The sequence below is a fragment of the Manis javanica genome, chromosome 10 (genome assembly GCF_040802235.1).
Source record: "Manis javanica isolate MJ-LG chromosome 10, MJ_LKY, whole genome shotgun sequence".
NCBI classification, from domain to species: Eukaryota; Metazoa; Chordata; class Mammalia; order Pholidota; family Manidae; genus Manis; species Manis javanica.
Window position 1 is genome coordinate 105,485,470 of NC_133165.1, and position 22,328 is coordinate 105,507,797.

At 38.5% G+C, this 22,328-nt stretch overlaps 1 protein-coding gene across 1 annotated transcript; it reads left to right on the top strand.

Moving 5' to 3' along the window:
• The first annotated feature begins 4 nt into the window (after positions 1 to 4).
• Positions 5 to 18,599, top strand: PWP1 (PWP1 homolog, endonuclein). Its single transcript, XM_017664103.3, has 15 exons — positions 5 to 199; positions 2,295 to 2,353; positions 2,470 to 2,654; positions 3,221 to 3,306; positions 3,407 to 3,503; positions 5,908 to 6,018; positions 6,839 to 6,969; positions 7,564 to 7,625; positions 12,924 to 13,020; positions 13,675 to 13,736; positions 14,868 to 14,979; positions 16,546 to 16,636; positions 16,726 to 16,847; positions 17,505 to 17,610; positions 18,272 to 18,599. Exons 1-15 carry the CDS (start codon positions 128 to 130, stop codon positions 18,379 to 18,381), a joined length of 1,503 nt encoding a protein of 500 aa, XP_017519592.3. The 5' UTR covers positions 5 to 127; the 3' UTR covers positions 18,382 to 18,599.
• The last annotated feature ends 3,729 nt before the right edge of the window (positions 18,600 to 22,328 follow it).

Sequence of the window (22,328 nt, forward strand, 5' to 3'; positions counted from 1 at the left end):
AGGAATTAGGCCCCGCGCCTGCGCTCTGCCTAGGGAGCCGCCCCGTGCTCGTCCCGGGGCGTGAGGCCCGGAGGCTTGCTGGTGTCCGGTTCCACTGGGGCTGTGAGGCGTCCTTGAGCTGAGAATCATGAACCGCAGCCGCCAGGTGACGTGCGTGGCCTGGGTCCGCTGCGGCGTGGCCAAAGAGACGCCAGACAAGGTGAGACCTGGTCACTCGGAGGTAGGGGAGCGGCCTCTTTGCGGCATCCTCGGTGAGCCCCGCCGGGGAACCTGGACCGCGAACACGCGGCCCTGGCCGGGCTGGTATGACTGGCGGCTGGTGTGGGGCCGGCTTTGGCCCGGTTGTCGTGACTGGAGCTGCGGCCCCGAGGGCCTGGGGAGTCAGGGGCCGCGCCCTCTCACGGACCTTCCCCCAAGCCGAGCCCACCCCGCAGTTAGCGCACGCACGGACCGCACTGGCAGGACAGGGGCCGGGTGCTGTTCGGAGTGGGAGATTTCCCCAAAGCCTTCTGGACAACACGACTGCTTTGCCCACACCCCAGTGCGTTTTCAAGCATAACGGGAGAGGGAAGCACCCATGTGAAACTCCACTTCCCACTCCTGTGCTCGGTGTTCGGAAGAGTAAAGAGATGAAAGCCATAGTGTAGAGGAACTGTTGTCGAGACTACGATGTCGTGAGGCTGGGATGAATTAGAAATTTCTTGCCGTAGTCCAAGTTAGATGTTGATGTGGCATTGGGGATGGGAGGTAAACTTGAGGCATTACGAGGGGAAAGCCTACGGGAATTAGAGAGTGACGCTATGGCAGAGGTAAAGATAAGTTATTCAACAGATACTAAGTGCTTTCTGCGTGCCTGGCATTTAAACAAAACAGAAAAAGCCCTTGCCTCTTTGGGGTTGACATGTGCAAGGGGGCGCCGTGTTGGTTTGAATGTAATTGATCCAATGAGGACAGGGATAGAAAGGTGGGAGTGTAAGAGGCTGTGATACGAAGTTAACAGGAATGAGGGGTTGGAATAGCCCCAGTTGATGTAAATTCCGCCAGGGCACAGACTATACTTTATTCACTAGTTGCCCCATGTTTGGCTCACCGTAGATGCTCAATGCTTACACATAGAGACTTGGGACAGGAAATTACCTGCAATTTAAAACTATTGAAAGAGGCACAGTTATTTAAAAAGGACATACAGCCTTTCAGATACTTGAAGATAGTGATTTCCAAACATGTCTGCAGATTGGAGCCACTTAGGAAACTTCAAAAAATACGACTATTACTGCTCCCAAGTACTGTGATTTAACTGGTCTGGAGCATAGCCTGAAATTATTAAAAGATCTCCCATGTGACTCTGATGTGCAGACAAGTTTGAGAACCACTGCTTAAAGAGTTTATAGGAAAAAGAGATTAAATTTATAAAATCCCAGAAAGGAAAACTCAGACCAATAAGAGAAATTGGAAGAACAAGTTTCTTTTAATAAAATTTAAGAACCTTCGTTTCCAGAACGGTCCAACTAGGGCATGTTATCCCTCAGGGTTTCCAGATTACTAGAGTACAAACTGGGTGATTGATTCATCATCCCTCATGAAGCATCGCTGCTATGAGCTGAGCACTGAACTGTGTGCTTAAGCTCAAAATGACAAGTGGGTTTCTGCCTTCAGGAGCTTGCAGTTCAACAGTGATAGAAGTGTTTTAAAGGGTACTGAAGCAGTGATTAAGTGAAGTCATGCCAGTTTTGAAGCAAAAAAAATGACTTCAATTTTGAACAGAATGTCCAAGTGGAGAGTCTTCAGAGCAAGTGGAAAAATGGACCTGGAGGGCTAGAGAAGGGAGAGTTCGGAGTAATCAGTGCAGAGGTGGTTGTTTCAGTCTTGAGGCTAAGTGAACTTTGCAAGAAAGTAACAGAATGATGCATGAATACCTGGCAGTGAATACCTTCCAGATACCTCTGGAAGAGAGCAGAGGACCAGGGCCAGGGTGGTTTGTTTAGGATTACCCACAGAGAAAATGGGGAGCAGTGAAGGAGTCAGAGTATTGGAAGAAAATGCAATGGGCTACCATAGAGGCCAGTTGGTACAAGTCTTTTGAAAAGACTGGAGAGAGAGAGACTTTAACGGTTTCAGGTGGGAAGGGATCTTAATTGTAAGGACCTGTGAAAACTCCATTTAGGTTAAATTTAGAGAGTCTCGGTTTGATTATTGATGTCTTGAAGTTATTCTTTACATTAGTTTGCAAATTTCTTTTTAATTCAGAGACATTTCCTTAACTATCTTGTAATGAAATATTTGCTATCTTACAGGTAGAGCTTAGTAAAGAAGAAGTGAAACGTCTCATTGCTGAAGCAAAAGAGAAATTACAGTAAGTTTAGGAATGTTGATGTCTGTAGTGAAGTCCAGATGGGATGTAAATCTTAGATAATGATGACAAGGTGGTCTTGTCTTTGAATGGCAGCATTTGGGTGGTTTTTCTCTTAGAGACGAAGGAGGTAGTGATGAAGAGGAAGCAGGCGATCCTTCAGAAGAGGGCATGCGGAGTGCACGTACCCAGGCACGACCAAGGGAGCCCCTAGAGGATGGCGATCCGGAGGACGATAGGACACTGGACGGTGATGAGCTGGCGGAGTACGACTTAGATAAATATGATGAGGACGGCGACCCAGGTTTGAGTTCACTCACCTCTACTGGTTTTTAAGCACAAACTCAGTGCATTAGATCATGCTTCTAATGATCCGAAGTGTTACTCTCAGATTTTGTTGTCCTTTAGGTCAGTCAAGTAATCTGGTTTAGGGTGTGGGCAGACGCAGTAAAGTCAAACTTTATTTGACCAGGAAACCCTTATTTAGTCTGTGTTGATTCCAGTGTTTTAGGGTAATTTATTTCCAGGTCCTTAGGGCCACCTCTCTACCATTTCTGAATGATGATTACAAGGTGCAAGCTAGAGACTGAATAGAATTGTAATATTTTCTAAAAGGGAGTTTGACAGTTTGATTTAATTCTTTTATTGGAAGATTGTGAATTCCAAAACTATCAGATATGCATTCCAAGGTCAAATATAGCTTTTAAATCCCTGTTTACTATTACCCACTGTTTTCTTTCCCAACTTGGATAATCCAGAATTAATTATGAAATAGACAGTTGGATCTAAGTCTAAACATGGGATGCTTTAGGAAAAAATGCTTTTGTCAAAATGACTGCTTTACTCATTTACGTTTATGAATTCTTGTAGATACGGAAACTCTTGGTGAATCTCTCTTGGGTCTTACAGTTTATGGGAGTAATGATCAAGATCCTTATGTTACTCTGAAAGATACGGTAAACATTTACATGGCTTTTCTAATTATGCTCCCTAAGTGTTGGAAAAAATCTTACCAAATATCTGCTTCTAGTCCATTACTTTTTTCTCTTCACCTAGGAGCAATATGAACGTGACGATTTCTTAATTAAGCCCAGTGACAATCTCATAGTCTGTGGCAGAGCTGAACAGGACCAGTGCAATTTAGAGGTATATGGTAGGTGAACTGTATCCCTTACTGAAAGATTCTCTATTTAAGTGATATTAAAATAATAATATCCTCTCCACACATGAGAGTTACTATTATGACTTTTTAGGCACCAGATCCTGCTGTAGCCCATTTAAGTTGGTTGCGTGGCTAAATTCTACACAGTCTACGTGTAGATTTCTGGTTATTGTGCCTGAGCACATTTAGTCTGATAGGTCACTTTAGTGTCTGACTTTATGGAAGTAGGTATCCTGGAAAGTTATAGTGGCTTTTGTCAGTTGGTCACTTTTTCCCCCACATAAAAAGGCAAAAAAACCCCAAAAAACTGTAATCCTATTACCCTGAGGTAACTTGTTACCCTGGATTTTTACTCCAGTCCCTTTCCTGGCTGCTTTTTCTTTATATAGGGAAGATTATACACAATAGGCAGGTTTTTATCCTGCTTTTTCACAGAATCATTTCAGGTAATTTTCCCTTTTGCATAATATTTTAGTTTCTATGTAAAAATTCAGTGCAGAGGCAGGCCTACCTTTGTCTTTAGGATCCAAAACACCTTGATCCCCTTTCCCAGTTTGGGAGATGTCTGCCACAGCCAGAGGTGAGTGCTTGGATTCTGAAGTAGGCACTGTTTGAATTTTTCTTTTTTTTTTAATTTTTAAATCAGGTATATTTTACTGTTAATATTAATTCAACAAACATTAAGTGAGTTTTCTTTAAAATAGACCTTCAAGATGTCTGGAATATCTGCCTCTAGATTTTCCCTTTTCTTTGTCTTGCCCTTTCCTCTCTCCACACATCCTCAGACAAGTCCATCCTTGCCCATATACTCTCCTTCCCCAACAATCTTCATCCGTCCTAAAATTTTGAAGCTTTAGAGATTGTTATTAGGCTAAGGCATTTTTTTTTTATGTTTAGTAGGTATTTACCGAGTGAATTAAAGTAGGTTGTATATCTGAAGTCACCTAAGGTTCTAATTTTTTCTGCTTAGCTGAGACTTTTTGTAGGCTAAGGCCTTTTATTATAGGAAACACAGTTGCACAGTTTGAAAGTTAAAACCTCTGGGTGTAATGTTGATTGGCATCTCCTAGTTTGCTTTGTCACTTACTCCATTTATTAGCTCTGATTTCTATAACTTTCACAGTCTGCAGGAAGCCTATAGGTTAAGCCATTTTTATCCCACGGCCTACTGGGCTTTATAAAATCAAAAAGGCTTTAAATAACAGATGCCTTAATGTGAAGTTATTCTCCTAATTATCTTTTTTTTTTTACATACGTCAAATGAAAACCATGTTGGTGACATTTTTAAAAGACCATTGCTAATTTCAAAAAACTGAAACTCTTACAGTTATTATTGATTTTTATACATTCTCATGTGAAAAGTTACTATAATCCTTCCTTTGAATTTGGTGAATATCAGAGGAGTTGCGAAATTAAAGCAGTTATATTCTTACCTCCAAGTTAGGTCCCAAAAGATATACTTTATTTTGCTTTAGTGTGAATATCCAAATTATGAATAATATCCAAATTATGGAATATCTCTATTCAAAAATAATTTCAAAATCTCATTGTAAAGCTGATCTAAATATTGATCTGATATAGTTAAGATTGTTTTAAAGCATCATCATTTTTATTTAAAATGTAAGCAGTTCATTGACCATGGAGGTTCTTTAGGAACACAGACTAATCATTTTAAACATGGATTCTCATTGTAAAATGATGTGATAGAACATTACATGGAATCTGCTGATCACAGGAGCTATCCCAGATGCAGACGTCTAAGGAATTTTTTTTAAAAAGTCCTTTTCCTATCTTAACATTGCTTCTTTCTAATAAAAAAGCATACTTTTTTATGAGGAAAAATTTCTGATTATTTGCACTGTTTTATCATTGTTTCACTTTTATTTTTGCTCCTTAACATTATAACTGTGATGATAAAAAGCTGATTCTTTAGTTGCCATATTCCAAAAAGAATGTTCTCAAGAGCTTTCTTTACATAAACTTTGGTCTTCATAAATTTTTTAATATTAAAAAAGTGTTTGACAAGCATTTGATATCCACATATAAGTTATTTCTTTCCAGTGCTGTTGTTTTTGTTCTTGACTTAAAACCAGAATAGACCTTTAAAAGATAAAATAATAATGAAGTACTCCTTATGAATATTTGTTTTCTGTAACTGATTTACAGGAACATAGGCACATTTTAGCCACTGAGAATACAGATGGAGTATTCGGGCAGATGTCAGTTCTCAGTGTGCATGTTCCCCTTGGGGGCATACCAGGTGATAGGAATATATTAGACCTGCAAAATTCTTGCTTAGCAGTAACGGTTTTGGAATCTCATTATCATCAAATACGTGTCTTTAAGCATGTAACTCCTGTAGGTTTAATAAAGTCTCTTTTCCGAATCTTTTCAGTTTATAATCAAGAAGAAGATTCTTTTTATGTACACCATGATATACTGTTGTCTGCATACCCTCTGACTGTGGAATGGCTAAATTTTGATCCCAGCCCAGACGATTCTACTGGTAATTAGAAAACATAAGATTGCTCAGTAGTTCCCAGTCCTGCGTGTTTTTTTCCTAGCTACATAAGTTACATATTCTGTATGAATGTTCTCAGAATTGTTGATGTTTTAAGTTATAATGTTATTTTATGAAATTAGTTATACAGTTCTTAAAACACAATCACTTAAATTTTTGGAGTCTGTATGTCTCCAGACTTCGGACAGGCAGAAGGACAAGGTCTGAATGCATTTCGGGCTGCAGAACTGTGAAGGTGTCACCAAAATCCAGTGTAAAATAGCATGATGTGGCTGATGTTATCAGCCAGAGTTCAGTGGTATGACGCTTTTCAGAAAGCATCAAGTAAAACCAAAATGAAGAGAGAATTAGGTTCTTACGTTAGTCTTTTTAGCCACCGCTGCACACTATTGATTGCCCTATCCTGCTTCTTAAGGGTAAAATCTGGTAACTGGCCTTACATTTCATTTGCAAAGCTTGTTCACACTCATGATCTGATCATACTCTCATCCTCACAACAGCCACTGAAGGCAGAAGGGGATTTCTGTTCTCATTACCTTAGTGAGGACTGTGGGACCAAAGTCCATGCTGCTCACACTGTCCCAGGACTGGCAGCAGAGCATTGGCACCACCTGGGAGCTGGTTAGACATGCAGACTTGGGGCCCCACCTAAGACCTCCTGAAACAGATCTGTATTTAACAGTGTTCAGTTATGCGCATGCATGTGAGAGTTTGAGGGAAACTGCTCTAAGCCACTGTCTAGTCAACAGTGTAATGTATTTCATTTTGTTTCTTAAAATCATAAGCACATCATTTCCTCCTGTAGGAAATTATATTGCCATAGGAAACATGACTCCTGTTATTGAAGTGTGGGACCTTGATATAGTTGACTCCTTAGAGCCAGTCTTCACACTTGGAAGTAAGCTGTCAAAAAAGAAGAAAAAGAAAGGAAAGAAGGTAAACAAGTTAATAGATGTTTAAACTCATAATAAAGAGAGATAAGTTTACATTGGGAGGAAGATATAGTTTTTCAGTTAGATAGAATAGAACAAGTAGGTATGAGTTACTATAGTCTTTGGTTTCAAAAAGTTGAAGGAAAATTTGATCTCTGCATCACACCTGCGTTGACACTACACAGAACAGTTTACTCTTAGGTCATGATCTTCCTTTATAGTAACTATTCACACTAATTAGGCTAGTTTTGAACTTATTAAAAAGAATTTCTATTTAGCCTTCAGTGTGTTGAAGTCTAAATATCCATGCCTTAATTCCTGTAGCTTTTAAGTTTTTGGGGTGTGGGGAGGACTCATATTTGTAGAATTATTGCACCTATATTAAGAACTACTATAGTTGCTTCTCTGTAGAGAGCATTTATCACAGATCCCTAAAGTAACAGTGAGACAAGGTATTTCTTTCTGTAGGTCTTCAGCAAGTTTGCGTAAGCTCAAAATAATAATCCTAAGAGTTAAAGAATCTTTCAAATTAATATAAATTTTATTTTTGGGGGGAGACTTTGATACAAAAAATAATTAAATTAAACAATTATTACAGAACTCTCCAGCAGAAGGGCATACGGATGCTGTCCTGGACCTTTCTTGGAATAAGCTAATCAGGTATGAAGAACATTAACAGTAACATTTGAAGGATTGTTAAAGACTAACCACTGTGATCTTACCTCATGCCTACACCTGTCTTTGTCCATTGTGTGTTGTGGGTCTCTGTCCATATCTTATTTTCCTTTCCTGCATAATATGTGTTGCTTGCAGGCAGGAGCTCTGCTGTCTGTCCTTGCATTCCCCATCCCAGGCCAGCTCTTCACTTAATAGGTGCTTGTTACTCATTTGATGACCAAACGCCCTCCTGTCCACTACTGCTGGGAAAACGCGGGTATTCCAGTGTCAGTGGTGCCAAATTGCTTCCTCACAGAACATATTTTTCTCACTTCATTTTGTTTTCACAAAATCTTATCCTCATTTTTTTTTACTTAATAATGTGGTAAAATATACATAACATAAATTTTTACCATTTTACCCATCTTCAGGTGTACAGTTCAGTGGACATTGTTGTGCAGCCATCACCACCATCCAGTTCCAGAATTTTTTATTTTCCAAAACTGGAACTCTGTACACATTAAACAACAACTCCCCACACCCCCTTCTCCCCAGACCCTAGTAACCACCATTCTACTTTCTGTTTCTGAATTGACTCCTCCAGTTGTCTCATATAAGTAGGAATCACATGTTCATCCGTGTTTTAGCATGTGGCAGGATTTCCTTTTTAAGCCTGAATGATACTCCATTATATGTATAAATAGTATTCTTTTATCCGTCAGTGGACACCTAGGTTGCTTCCACCTCTTAGCTATTACAAATAATGCTGCTATTATTCACATAGCTGTGAAGAACGTAAGTGTACAACTGTTTCTGGTCCCTGCACTGAATTCTTTTGAGTATACAGCTGGAAGTGGAATTGCTAGATCATATGGTAATTCTATTTCTACCTTTTTGAGGATCCACCATAGTGTTTTCTAAAGCATTTGCACTATTTTGCAGTGCTGAAGGGTTCCAACTTCTGCACATCTGTGACAACACTTGTTACTATTTTTGTTTTTTTATAATAGCCATCACAAATAGGTGTGAAGTGGTGTCTCACTGTAGTTTTGATTTGCATTTCTTTTCACGTGGTTATTAGCCATTTGTTTATCTTTAGAGAAATGTCTATTCAAGTCCTTTGCTCAATTTTGAATTGGGTTGTTTTTTTGTTGCTGAATTGTAGGAGTTCTTTATATATTCTGAGTATTAATCCCTTATCAGATTTATGATTTGCAAATACTTTCCCCCATTCCATGGGTTCCCTTTAAGCCTGTTAAAAACTATTAACAGTTCTTTGTGTCCTTTACACAAAAGTTTTTAATTTTGATGCCCAGTTTATTTTTTTCTTGCCTGTGCATTTAGTTTTATATCCAAGAAATCATTGTCAAATCCATTATCATGAAGCTTTTCCTCTAAGACTTTTATAGCTTTAGCTGTTACGTTTAGGTCTTTGATCCATTTTGAGTTAATTTTTGTATGTGGTATGAGATTAGGGTTCAACTTCATTCTTTTGCACGTGTCATCCACAGATTCTTTATACTTACCCTTACATGACAATTACCCTCAAAAGTCCATTTTCCTGATAGCATAGTTGCTTTGTAAGGTAAGGAAGGTTAGGCATTAGGTTGAATATGTCTTATTTGGCAGGTAAGAACAAACTGATTATGCAAGGCACGTTTGCTCAGTGTTTCTATGACAGTGGGTACTTGGTGAGCATGAAGGAAGCATCCCTGAGTATTAGCCACCAAAGGGTATCCTGTCTTCTTGTGTTCAGACCTCTGCAGAGCTACAGCCCTTTGGGGAAATGGACCTTGGAAAGTTATTTAGGTTAGTAATTCCCAAACTTACTGAAAATCAGAATTTCCTGGGTAACCCTTTAAAATCCAAGTTCCTGTGCTCTAATCCCCCCCAAGACTGAGTCAGTAGGTCTGAAGTAGGGACCCAAGAATCTGTTGGGTTTTTTGTTTTTGTTTTTAGGCTTCTCCAGTTGAATCTGATGCTGCCAGGCTATATCAGTTGTTTGTATTTTGTGTGTATTGGGCATAGTCCTAATGGGCAAATGAATAAGAGATCTAATAATGAGTGTACCATGCTTCAGGGAACCTGCTCTTATTTAGGAATCTGAATTGTCACAATAATTACCTATACTAAATTACCATATAATAACTGTTAATTGTAAGTAACCAAAAGTTACTTCTAACAGAATAACCCCTCAGCAGTACACCAGCAGATTGGTCAGTTCCCTTCCCCAGCCTCCAGCCCTAGATCCAGGTAGACACTTAACAGCACTGCACTCCTGTCCTGCCGCATCTGCATTCATGTCTGTCTGCCATACATTTCTTTGTTCCTTAACTCTTATTTCTCCCCATGTTGCTTTAAACCTTGGTCCTCCTTTCCCCTTTTGTTATTGAAAAGGTATAGAATGCTCTAAAACATTTCCCACATTCTGGTGTGTAGAGCGTGGGATTGTGGTGAGGAATAACATGTTGACGTTGTTAGTAGTGGGAACCTTGGTTTCTAGTGAAATGCTCCCAGTAACAAAGTGCATGTTCTTTGCTAATTCAGGCTTGTGTTGGAGTATTCTTGGAGGTGTAGTGTTCAGAAGTTTTTTTTATTTTTAAGCTTCATACATTAAGAGGTTTAATGTGGGGGAATCTCAGATGTTTTGGTAACAACAAATGTACTGTGGATGAAAATGTACTGTGAAATTTTAACTCTTTACTGTTGGCAGACAGTGCATGTAAATCACTTTTGGGAATTTAACACTTAAATCAATGAAATGCAAAAGAAGGACTTAACACATTACACCCTGTTTGTGGAAGTTAATGGTAGAAGCCTTGAAATTCATTGAGAAAAAACCTAGCATGATATGAATATACATGATCCTAAGAGATGTCACATGTATTACTAAAATGTGAGTTATAAAACTGAGAGTAGTTTGAATAATGGTAGTAAGTTCTTGAGTAAATAATATCCAAAAATGAACTCATCAGCATTTTGACAGTATATTCATTTTCTGAACCTCCTCCCCCCACAAAATTACTATACTAATGACTTGATTCTGGATCAAGCCATTTTAAAGCTAGATGTTGAATGAGTTTTCAATTTCAGGAGTATAATTTTACAAGGAGAAAAGGCAGGCAGCTAATATTTATCAGGATCCTATTACATTCTGGTCACTCAGCCAGGTAGGTACTTGCCTAGCAACCTTTTGAGGTTGGTTTTATTCTCATTGGTGGGCAAGAGATTTATTACTTTTAAATCCTATAACTAATAAGTAGCAACACCAATAAACCATTTCAGGGTTTCTGGGCTCTAAAGCCTGTGTTCTGTTGCAGTACATTAGTGGCGCTTGATCCCTAAGAGGTACGCATATGGTTTCTTCCTGTCAATAGTATTTAATCCTTTTTTTTTAAACAGTTGAGATATAAATTCACATCATCATAAAGTTCACTCTTTAAAAATGTACAATTTGGTGGTTTTTAGTGTATTCACATAGTTGTGCAACTTTTACCACTATTTAGTTCCATAATATTTTCATCAGTCCAAAAAGCAGTCCATACCCATTAGCAGTCACTCCTCATTCTCCTATACTTCCAGCCCTTGGCAACCACTAATCTACACTGTTTGTATGAATTTGTCTATTCTGGACATTTCCTAGAAAGGGAATCATACAATTTGTGGCCTTCTGTGTCTGGGTTCTGTTGTTCAACATAATGTTTTTAAGGTCCATCCATGCTGTAGCGTGTATCAATCAGTACATCATTCCTTTTCATTGCTGAATAATACTCTCTTGTATAGACATACCACATTGTGTGTATCCATTTACCAGTTAATGTACACTTGGTTCACTTTTGCTTATTATGAATAATGCTGGTATAAACATTTGTGAACAAGTTTTTTAATGGACATATGTTTTCATTTTTGGATATATAACAAAGAGTATAATTGCTAGGTCATACTGTAATGCCTATACCATTTACATTCCCACCAGGAGTGTAGAAGGGTTTCAGTTTTCTACATCTTGCTAATACTTGTAACTGTTTTTTTCATTATTATAATACTATGCATATGAAGTGGTAATTTTCATTTCCTAATGACTAATGGTGTTGAATATCTTCTCATATGCTCATTAGCCATTTGTATATCTTCTTTAGAGAATGTCTATTCAGAATCTTTGCACATGTTCTAGTTGGGTTATTTGCCTTTTTATTTCAGTTGAGAGTTCTTTATATATTTTAGATACAAGTCCTGTATCAGACATATGTTTACAAATACATTCTCCCATTCTGTGGGTTTTTTAGCTTCTTGGTGGTATCACTTAGAACACAAAAGTTTTTTATGATGTCCATTTATCTATTTTGTTTATGCTCTTGGTGTCATATTTAAGAAACAGTTGCTTAACCCAAGGTCATGAAGATTTATACTTGTTTTCTTCTGAGAGTTTTATAGTGTTAGTTCCTACGTTTACTAAGTCTGATCTATTTTGAATTACTTTTTTTGTATAGTTGGAGGTAGAGGCCTAACTTCATTCTTTTGCATGAGGCTATCCAATTGTCTCTCAACAGTTTGTTGAAAATACTGTTCGTTTCCCCATTGAACAATGAAAAATCTTGGCACAGGGGTTAAAAACCAGTGACCAAACTTTGAGAGTTTATTCCTGGCTCTTTACTCTACTCTGTAATCTCTGTGTCTTGTTTGCCCTTTTGCCAGTACCACATTGTTACGATTACTGTAGTTTTTAAGTTAGCTTTGAAATCAGGAACTCTGAGCTTTCCAACTTTGCTCTTTTATTTTATTTTTTCAAGATTACTTTGGCTGTTCTGGGTCCCTTGCATTTCCATATGAATTTTAAAAAACAACTTGTTGGTTTTCTGCAAAAAAGTCAGCTGGAATTTTCAAGGGGATTTTTTGAATCTGCAGCTCAGTCTGTAAATGGCAGTACAGTTGACCCTTGAGCAACACAGATTTGAACTGAGTGGGTCCTCTTATAGGTGAGCTTTTTGCAATAAATGTATTAGAAAAATTTTTTGGAGATTTGTGATATTTTGAAAAAACATTTTCTCAGGTTTAAGAATGTAGTACATAATACAACATACAGTATGTGTTAACTGTTCATTTTATCAGTAAGGCTTTTCTGTTAATCTACTCTTTCTTTCAACAGTCTTTTACAGTTTTCAATATATATGCCTTAAATTTCTTGTTATACTTATTCCTGAGTACTTTATTCTTTTTGATGTCATTGTGAATAGAATTCTTACATTTAATGCTCTTGATTTATATTTTAAAATAACCTGAGTTGTTTCCTCCCTTTCTCAGAAACGTGCTGGCAAGTGCCTCAGCTGACAACACCGTGATTCTGTGGGATATGTCCTCGGGGAAGCCAGCAGCCAGCCTTGCCATGCACACAGACAAGGTATAGTGATTCGGGGTAAAAGGGATGCTAAAAAACCTGGGACAAATACTGGCTACAAATATTCCCAAACATCTACATATGGATATGGCTTTTTGTGAACAACAATGGGCTTGCCGTGCTATTTCACTGGATCTTCACAGAGCCCTGTGTGATAGTTAAAATTACCAATCTTAGAGATGCAGAAATGGGTGCAGAAAGGTGAAGTGACTAGGAACATTAGCGCTTTGTAACATGTTTACAGAGGCTCCTGAAAAGGAACGAGGGGATATCAGTCACCAAATGGGCTTAAAGAATTTAACAGATCTTTTACTGCAGAACACAGAGTTAATGTGCCGATGTACATTGTGGGACTTCAGAGCATGTGCAGTCCCACAGAGCAGATAAGTTAGACCACTCCCTTGTTTTCTTCTGAATATATTTTAACATTTGGGAAATATATGTATTCTGCTAAACACAGTAAGGAGAATGTTATATTGTCTTTTAAGTGTGAACATTTATTTTAAAATGTTTATTTTTGGATGTTTCTTCAAGCTGTACTAAATTTCAGAGAGAAAAAAATTCATAGAAATGCTGCCAAATTGATTCTCACCAAGTATTAGATGGTTTTACCAAAACCAGAAAATGGATCTGTTCATTTATGTTTCCTCCTTTTAGGTCCAGACTCTTCAGTTTCATCCATTTGAACCACAAACTCTGATTTCTGGATCATATGATAAGTAAGAAAACATTTCAGAAATTACTGTTCCTGTTTTTATCCTCTTGAACTAATGAAGAAACTATCACTTGATGTTCAGACAGAATGTATAACTGAGGCAGTACATGTGTTTAAATTTTTACATATTTGTCCTTTTCAACTCTGGTTGTTGCAGTATGTAAGGGAATGTGGTTCTGTTATAATAATGTAGCTCCTAGGTAGCAACTACTTTGATTTTTAGAGGGTGTATGAGTTAGCCATTGTTGTGAAACAAGCCATCCCCAAATTTAATGATTTAAAACAATAAACATTTATGCCTGCACAAGACTGAGCCAATCTAGGCTGGATTCAACTGGTAGTTCTGATTATCTTGGCTTGTTAGGAGCCAGGTGGGTGGTAGCCCACACATGTTCTCATTGGCAAGGTAAGAAGCTTAAGCAGAGGTATCAAGGCCTTTTTTTAACCTAGGCTCAGAACTAGTACACTTTTATCTTACTTTCTTGGCCAAATCAGATCACATTGAGTGGGAAATGAACTCTGCCTTTATGGGAAGAATTCCCACATCCACTGATAAAGGGCATGGACATAGGAAGAAGTGAAGAATTAGGCCACCACAGGGGGTGTCCAGTCATATGTTGCTCCTTTTGGGTCTGAAGGTAAGAGAGTTGGCTAGTAGAAACAGAATCCAACATGTAGTCTTTGATTCCTTATCCTTTGGAAGAAGTGTGTTTATACTTTTTAGCTGCGATTCATACAAAAGTACAATTCATACAAAAGTATTCCCCCAACACATAACCCACTTGTACTTGTAGAAGTTAAGTATGGCTGAGACATGGGTTATCTGGCTCTGAGCATTACTGGGGAAAGGAAAATTAGAAATTGTCCTCATCTTTTAGAAAGCAGTCATCTTGTAAGTGGAAGATTGCACCTGGAGAAGAAGGTCAAGGCCACTGACATCCAGAGCCACCAGTGCCGTCAAGTGACAGGGCCAGTGTCCACCAATTAGTGAAAATGCAACTCATTTTTTCTGCATTTAGAATATTAAAACAGGCTTTGAATAATTGGATCTTGACGTCACAGTATTGTTTACCATTTCATTATTGTATAGGAGAATTGAACTCTTAAAACCCTAACTTTGTCTGAATGTGTCCAGGTCTGTGGCTTTGTATGACTGCCGAAGTCCAGATGACAGCCATCGAATGTGGCGGTTCAGCGGGCAGATTGAGAGAGTGACTTGGAATCACTTTTCACCTTGTCATTTTCTGGTAAGACTGCATATTACTGTTTTGCTTCTCCAGGCCACTAATGACTTATTTTCCTTAATTCTATGATGGAAGGAATATCTGAAAAGCTCTTCTGTATTAACCGTGTGAGTATTTGGATTTTAGGGTTAAAAAAGGTATTTTTAAAAGAGAACAATGGATCAGCCACAAAAACTAGTAAACATGCAAATAATTGTGCTAATTTCCAGCCAATCCCAAATGTGCTTCATTTTATTTTCTTTATTGATTTTCATCATTTTATTAGTGTTTTTTTTGAAATATTAAGGTTAATATTTTTTGGCTTTTCAATGGTTAATCAGTCTAAAAAGATATTCTTACTTAAATCCTAATTCTTAAATGGAGTTCCAGTGATAAGAATGCTAGCTTATTAATATTATTAACATAGCAATGTCTCCCAGATAGGAGATATAAGATCTTTCTGTAAATACGCTAATGTCTGTAGGATGACACTTTTCCATGTAGTGCCCAAAGATTCCACTGACATTTCAGCCCATGGAGAAATAAAATCCCAGCTTTCACTAGAAGGGACAATTCAAGTAAGTATGTACTGCTTTGTAAATGATGGATTTAGTTCTTTAAAAATAGCTTTCTTAAAATAAGTGGACAGTTTTAATAAGGTTCCTGAAACAGTGATTCTAGGAACACTTAATCTCAGCTCTGTGCCCGGGGGCGCATGCCCCCCAGCTGAGCCGCCTCGTGCCAGGTCCCATTTTACAATTACCGGGAGAAACGAATCAGCTGTATTTGAATGTGGTGCTGTACTGTGGCTCCCAGCAGTCAAGCACACGTATTTCCTGAGGTTATTTGCTAATAAGTATCAGTACTAAAATCATAGATAGGGACGGAAATGAGAAGCGATCATTATAAAATGGTTTACCTCCTCCCCTCCCGTCAGAGCATGTGCTCTTCCTCCCCTTCTGCTTTGTCCCGCCCGTGGCCCAGCCTTCCAGACTCCATCGGCTTTCCCTGTTTCGTTCTCCCTTTCTCCTGTACTGTTTTCCCCCAGTCTTGACGAGTTCTCTTCTTCCGTCTCCTTTTCCTTATAGTGGGCTGCTGCACTTTCAAGGATCTGCCTGTCAGTCCTTATTTAATTGAATCTCTGCCAAAATACTGACAGCGTTCTTCACTCCCTTCCTCAAAAGCCATTTCCTTGGCTTCCCTGACATCGTCACTGCTCCCTCCTCCCTCCGAGTCTTACCTCCATGCGTTCTTCTCGACAGCACCTATGTGGCCTTGCTCTCCGCGCCTCTGTCCTCAGCACACTGCTGTTTTAATTCCACACTCCAGAGTGTATCCTGGAGTGGAAGGACCACCTCGGTGCTTCCATATCTGACCCCAGTCCTTACAGTAGCACAGCTCTCATCCAGTCCATGTGAGAGCTAACTTGGCTTATCCACAAGTAAAGTGTTTATGGCCATGTTAATTTTTAATAAGCTCCTCAGGTAAGTCAGGTATGTAGCTCATTTTTCACTATAAATTATACTGTTTACCCATTGCTAAATTTTATTGTCATGTAGCATGACCTTGCTCACCTTTTACTCTTTCCAGGCCAGTACTGATGACGGCTTTGTATATAATTTGGATGCACGTTCAGATAAGCCAGTTTTCACACTTAATGCACACAATGATGAAATCTCTGGTGAGCAAGAATAGTGTTTCTTTTATGTCTATTAACGTAGGAAATAAATCTGTATTTCAAAGTGAGAGTCTCTGAACTAATCTTCTTAGGTCTTGATCTAAGCAGTCAAATCAAAGGGTGTCTTGTGACTGCATCAGCGGACAAGTATGTGAAGATCTGGGATGTATTAGGAGATAGACCAAGTCTAGTTCACTCTAGGGACATGAAAATGGTAAGAATCTCCCTGTACATATTTGTTTTGTTTTTTGTTCTTCTGTTTTTGACTTGTTGCTTTGTCTAGGAATCACTGCATTAAAGACTGGGTTTCTTGGGGAAGTTAATTTTGAGCTTAGTCAGTTTTAGCCATTGATTTTTCCCTCCAGCTGTCCTAACAGTTGCTTGGAAAGAAAAATAAGGGTGGGAAGAGACTTTTCTAGGACACAGTTGGTCACATTTTTCTACCCTAAAATCTGGACCATCCCAGGGAATCTTGAACCTTTAGGGTACGATAACTGTTAGGATCAGTTTATCACTACCTCTTTGCGTACCTGCTTCTGACTACACTGAAATTACTATATAGTAGCCCAAAGTGATTTAATAGTGCCTGGAAATACTGAGGTTAGACTTATTAGGAAGACTTGTTAGACCTAATAGGATATTAATGAAAATAAGAAACCTGAGTGACCAGAGCGTGTACACATTTCCTCTGAGAACGTTCACTATGCGAACTTAATCCAACCTGACACTAAACTACCTTTCTGCAGGAGGCGTGAAAGCACAGTTGGTGAGTTGTTTTGAGTAACATTTAAATCATAGGTTCTTATAGACAGGAGTAGGGATCTAGGACTTTCTGGAAAAATTGAAATCACTGAGTTCCTGTTCTCCCTAGGGAGTGCTCTTCTGTTCTTCTTGTTGCCCTGATTTGCCATTTATTTATGCCTTTGGAGGTCAGAAAGAGGGGCTTCGGGTATGGGATATAAGCACAGTCTCTTCAGGTAAGACTCTTAGTTTCTTTCCTTTTCTGAATGAGTTCTGTAAAGGCTGTCATACAGTGTGTGGCTTGAATAAGTAGATCTAGTGTTCATTCATCTGTTATGTGCTAGACAAGATCAAGTATAATTTGGAGATGTACACAGATAAGTTTGTCTTCATCCTTTAAACATAGATGATTCTAAAAGTTGAAAGATCCTATGGGGAAGCTGGAAGAAAATGTAACATGGTCTCAAAAAGCAGCACTCCCCCACTGTGAATAATTCTGCCTTTTTTCAACTGCCTTCCACAAAATCCAGCTTTCCCAAAGGGGCCACAGGAGATCCTGGCTGCTTATTTATTACCTTGGGGTAGTGTGGTTTACCATATAAACACAGAGCCTATAGCCCCACTATCCGATTCCTAACTCGTTCCTCCTTCCATGTAGAAAAAGGGTCCTAAATCCAAAGAAGTTCTATGCTGGTCAGGACACAAAGTATAAACTGGACCAATTTGTAACACAATTAACCTTATTCAGAACATTAACTTGGATCTGAGTTGGTTACTTCCTTTCCCATTTATAAATATATTTTCATAAGCAAAATTTCCACCCCAGAGTAGAGAACCTTATTGCTACACTTTAGTCTGTTTTCTGTTCTAGTAGTTAACTATTTATTTGTGTTGTAGTAAATGAAGCATTTGGAAGACGGGAGAGGCTTGTTCTCAGCAATACAAGAAACTCCTCTATTAGTGGTCCTTTTGGGAACAGGAGCTCAGACACACCAATGGAGTCTTAATGAAGATCGTAAAAGTTATTTACCAGAAGCTGGCCTAAACAGTTTTCCATGTATAGCTACAGCCATGCACTGACTGAAACAAAATTCCTGACATTCCCCTCTACAGCTCTGGTGGCTGCACAAATACACCAGCCTTTGTGTTTACCTGTTGAGCATGTGGTATGTAGACTACCTCTTGGATTTCTGGAAAAGGAATAAAGGTTTTTAAAATAGGTAAACCTCTATACTCTTAGTAGAGATTTGGTAACTAAAAATAGCATGTCTTTTTTTCCCTAGCATGGTATGCAGTGTTAAAGGGGTCATTCCAACAAGGAGATATAATATTCATAAATACTCATATATATACAAATCATAATTTGCTTTATATATTTAAATGTTAATAGACCTAAAGGGATGAATAGTAATATAATAATGGTAGGGGACTTTAATGTCCACCTTCACCAATGTTTAGATTATTCAGACAGAAAAGCAGTAAGGTGGCTGTAAATAACAGTCCATTAGGATGGACTGAACAGACATGCAGAACATCCCACCCAGAAGCAACAGAACACACATTCTTCTAAGCACACATGGAAAAATCTCCAGGACAGATCATATACCACAAAACAAGATGCTTGATATGATTTCAGTTTTCTTAAATATGTTAGGCTTCTGACCACAATGGTATGAAACTAGAAATCTGGAAAATTCAAAAATAATGTGTAAATTAAACACCATGCTACTAAACCATCAATGGGCCAAGGGAGAGATAAACCTTGAGACAAATGAAAAGTGGAAATACCACAGCAATAAAATAAAAACGATCTTAAAGTCTGCACCTCCAGGGATTAGAAAAAACAAGGGAAACCCAATGTTGGTAGAAGGAAGGAAATAAAGATCAGAATGAGAATACAAGAAAGACCAAAAAGACAGGATTCAAAATTAGAGGGGACTCTACAACTGATACCACAGAAATACAAAGGGTCACAAAGAGACTGCTAAGAACAATTGCATGTCAACAAATGGGACAACCTAGGAAAAAATGGAAAATTCCTAGAGATACAAAGCCCACCAAGACTGAATCATGAAGAAACAGGAAATCTGAACAGGCCAATTACTAGTAAGGAAATTGAGTCAGTAATGAAAAACCTCCCAATATAGAAAATTGCAGGACCAGGTGGCTTCACTGGTGAATTCTACCAAATATGTAAAGAATACCAAATCTCAAATTCATCCAGAAAACAGAAGAGGAGGGACTACTTGCAAACTCATAAGGCCAGCATTACCCTGATACCAAAACCAGACAGGTACTACAAAAAGGAAAACGACAGACCAATATCCCTGATAAACCGAGATGAAAAGGCTCATTCACCATGGCCAAGTGGGAATTATTCCAGGATGCAGAGGTGGCTCACTATCCACAAATCCACATTAACGACAGGATAAAAACCATATGGGTCATCCCAATGAAAAAGCATCTGACAAAATTCAGCCAAAATTGTCATGATAAAAAGTCTCAACAAAGTGGTTTTGGAGGGAACATATACAAAAGACCCATAGCTAACCTCATACTGTAGCAAAGAGCTGAAGCTTTCCCTCTAATATCAGAAACAAGACAAGGACGCCCACTCTCATCACTGAACGCAACACAGTACTGGAAGTTCTAGCCATAGCAAACAGACAAGAAAAACAAGGCATCCAAGTTGGTAAGGAAGAACTTTGTTACTAGTTGCAGATGACATGACACTGCATATATACAGAAACCCCTGAAGATGGTACCCAAAACTACTAGAATAAATGAATTCAGTAAAGTTGCAGGATACAAAATCTATATATGCAATCTGTTATTTTTCTATATACTAATAAACAATTCATGAAAACAGTCCATTTACAATAGCATCAAAAAGACTAAAATACCTAGGAATAAGTCTAAACCAAGTAGGTGAAAGACCTGTAGTCTGAAAACTAAGACACTGATTAAAGAAATTGAAATGTGACACAAATGGAAATTGTTCATACTCACTCATAGATAAGAACTAATATTAAAATGTAAATATTACCCAAAACAATCTACAGATTGAATGCAATCCTATCAAAATACCAATAGCATCTTTCTCAGAACTAGAGGAAGTAATCCTAAAATGTGTATGGAACCACAAAAAACCCCAAATAACCAAAGCAATTTTGAGAAAGGAGAACAAGCTGGAGGTATTATGCTCCCTGGTTTCAAGCTATACTACAAAACTACAGTGATCAAAACAGTTAAATGATACTGCAAAAACAGACACATAGATTGATGGAACAGAATAGAGAGCCCAGAAATAAATCCACACACATGTAGTCAATAATGCAAAGGATGCAAGAATATACAATGGGGAAAAGAGAGTCTCTTCAACAAATGGTGTTGGGGAAATTGAACAGCTACATGGAAAAGAATGAAAGTGGATCACTGTCTTACACCATACACAAAAGTAAACTTGACTCAATACCCAAAAGGCAAATGACCCTATTAAAAAATAGGCAGAGGATATGAACAATTCTCCAAAGAAGGAATTCAGATGGCCAACGGGCACATGAAAAGATGTTCCACATCGCTAATCATCAGGGAAATGCAAATTAAAACCACAATGAGATACCACCTCACACCAGTTAGGATGGCCAACATAGAAAAGACAAGGAACAACAAATGCTAGCAAGAATGGAGAAAGGGGAACCCTCCTACACTGCCGGTGGGAATGTAAACTAGTTCAACCATTGTGGAAAGCAATATGGAGGCTCCTCAAAAAACTAAAAATAGAAATACCATTTGACCCAGGAATTCCACTCCTAGGAATTTACCCAAAGAAAACAACTTCTTAGATTCAAAAAGACACATGCATCCCTATGTTTATTGCCTCACTATTTACAATAGCCAAGATATGGAAGCAATCAGTAGATGAATGGATAAAGATGTGGTACATATACACAATGGAATACATAAGAAAGAAAGAAATCCTAGCATTTGCAACAACATGGATGAAGCTAGAGTATTATGCTCAGTGAAATAAGTCAGGCAGAGAAAGACAAATACCAAATGATTTCCCTCATTTGTGGAGTATAACAATGAAGCAAAACCGAAGGAACAAAATAGCAGCAGACTCACAGACTCCAAGAAGGAACTAGTGGTTACCAAAGGGGAGGGGTGTGGGAAGCGGTTGGGGAGGAAGGGAGAAGGGGATTAAGGGGTATGATTGGCACACATGGTGTGGGGGGATCATGGGGAAGACAGTGTAGCACAGAGAAGGCAAATAGTGACTCCGTGGCATCTTACTACACTGATGGACAGTGACTGCAATGGCATAAGGGGGGGACTTGATGATAAGGATGATGTAGTGACCACATTGTTTTTCTTGTGAAATCTTCAACAATACCTTAATTTTTAAAAAAAGTAAACTTGAAATGGATTAAAGACCTAAATGTAAGATGTGAAGCCATAAAACTCCTAGAAGAAAACAGGCAGTAAACTCTTGAACATCAGCATTAGTAATTCTTGTCTGGGTATGTCTACCAGGCAAGGGAAACAAAAGCAAAGATAGGTGGGACTACACTAAAAAGCTTCTACACAGAAAAGGACACTTAACAAAACAAAAAGGCAACCTACTGAATGGGAAGAGACATATGCAAATGATATACCTGATAAGGGGTTAATATCCAAAATATATAAAGAACTCATGCAACTCAACATCAAAAAATAATCTGATTTAAAAATGAGCAGAGGACCTGAACAGACATTTCTCCAAAGACAGAGATGGCCAACAGAAAAGATGGAAAGATGCTTAACATCACTAATCATCAGGGAAATGCAAATCGAAACCACTATTAGGTATCACCTCACACCAGTCAGTGGCCAATATCAACAGGAAGTAAGTGCTGGTAAGAATGTGCAGAAAAGGAACCCTCGTACATTGGTGGTGGAATGTCAATTAGTG

What these genes read in the sequence shown, in the direction of transcription:
- PWP1 (XM_017664103.3), top strand. Translation starts at nt 128, where the DNA reads ATGAACCGCAGCCGCCAGGTGACGTGCGTGGCCTGGGTCCGCTGCGGC. An exon ending in GAAGCAAAAGAGAAATTACA is followed by an intron (nt 2,354 to 2,469) that starts GTAAGTTTAGGA and finishes TTTTTCTCTTAG; the next exon opens with AGACGAAGGAGGTAGTGATG. An exon ending in GTGCAATTTAGAGGTATATG is followed by an intron (nt 3,504 to 5,907) that starts GTAGGTGAACTG and finishes GAATCTTTTCAG; the next exon opens with TTTATAATCAAGAAGAAGAT.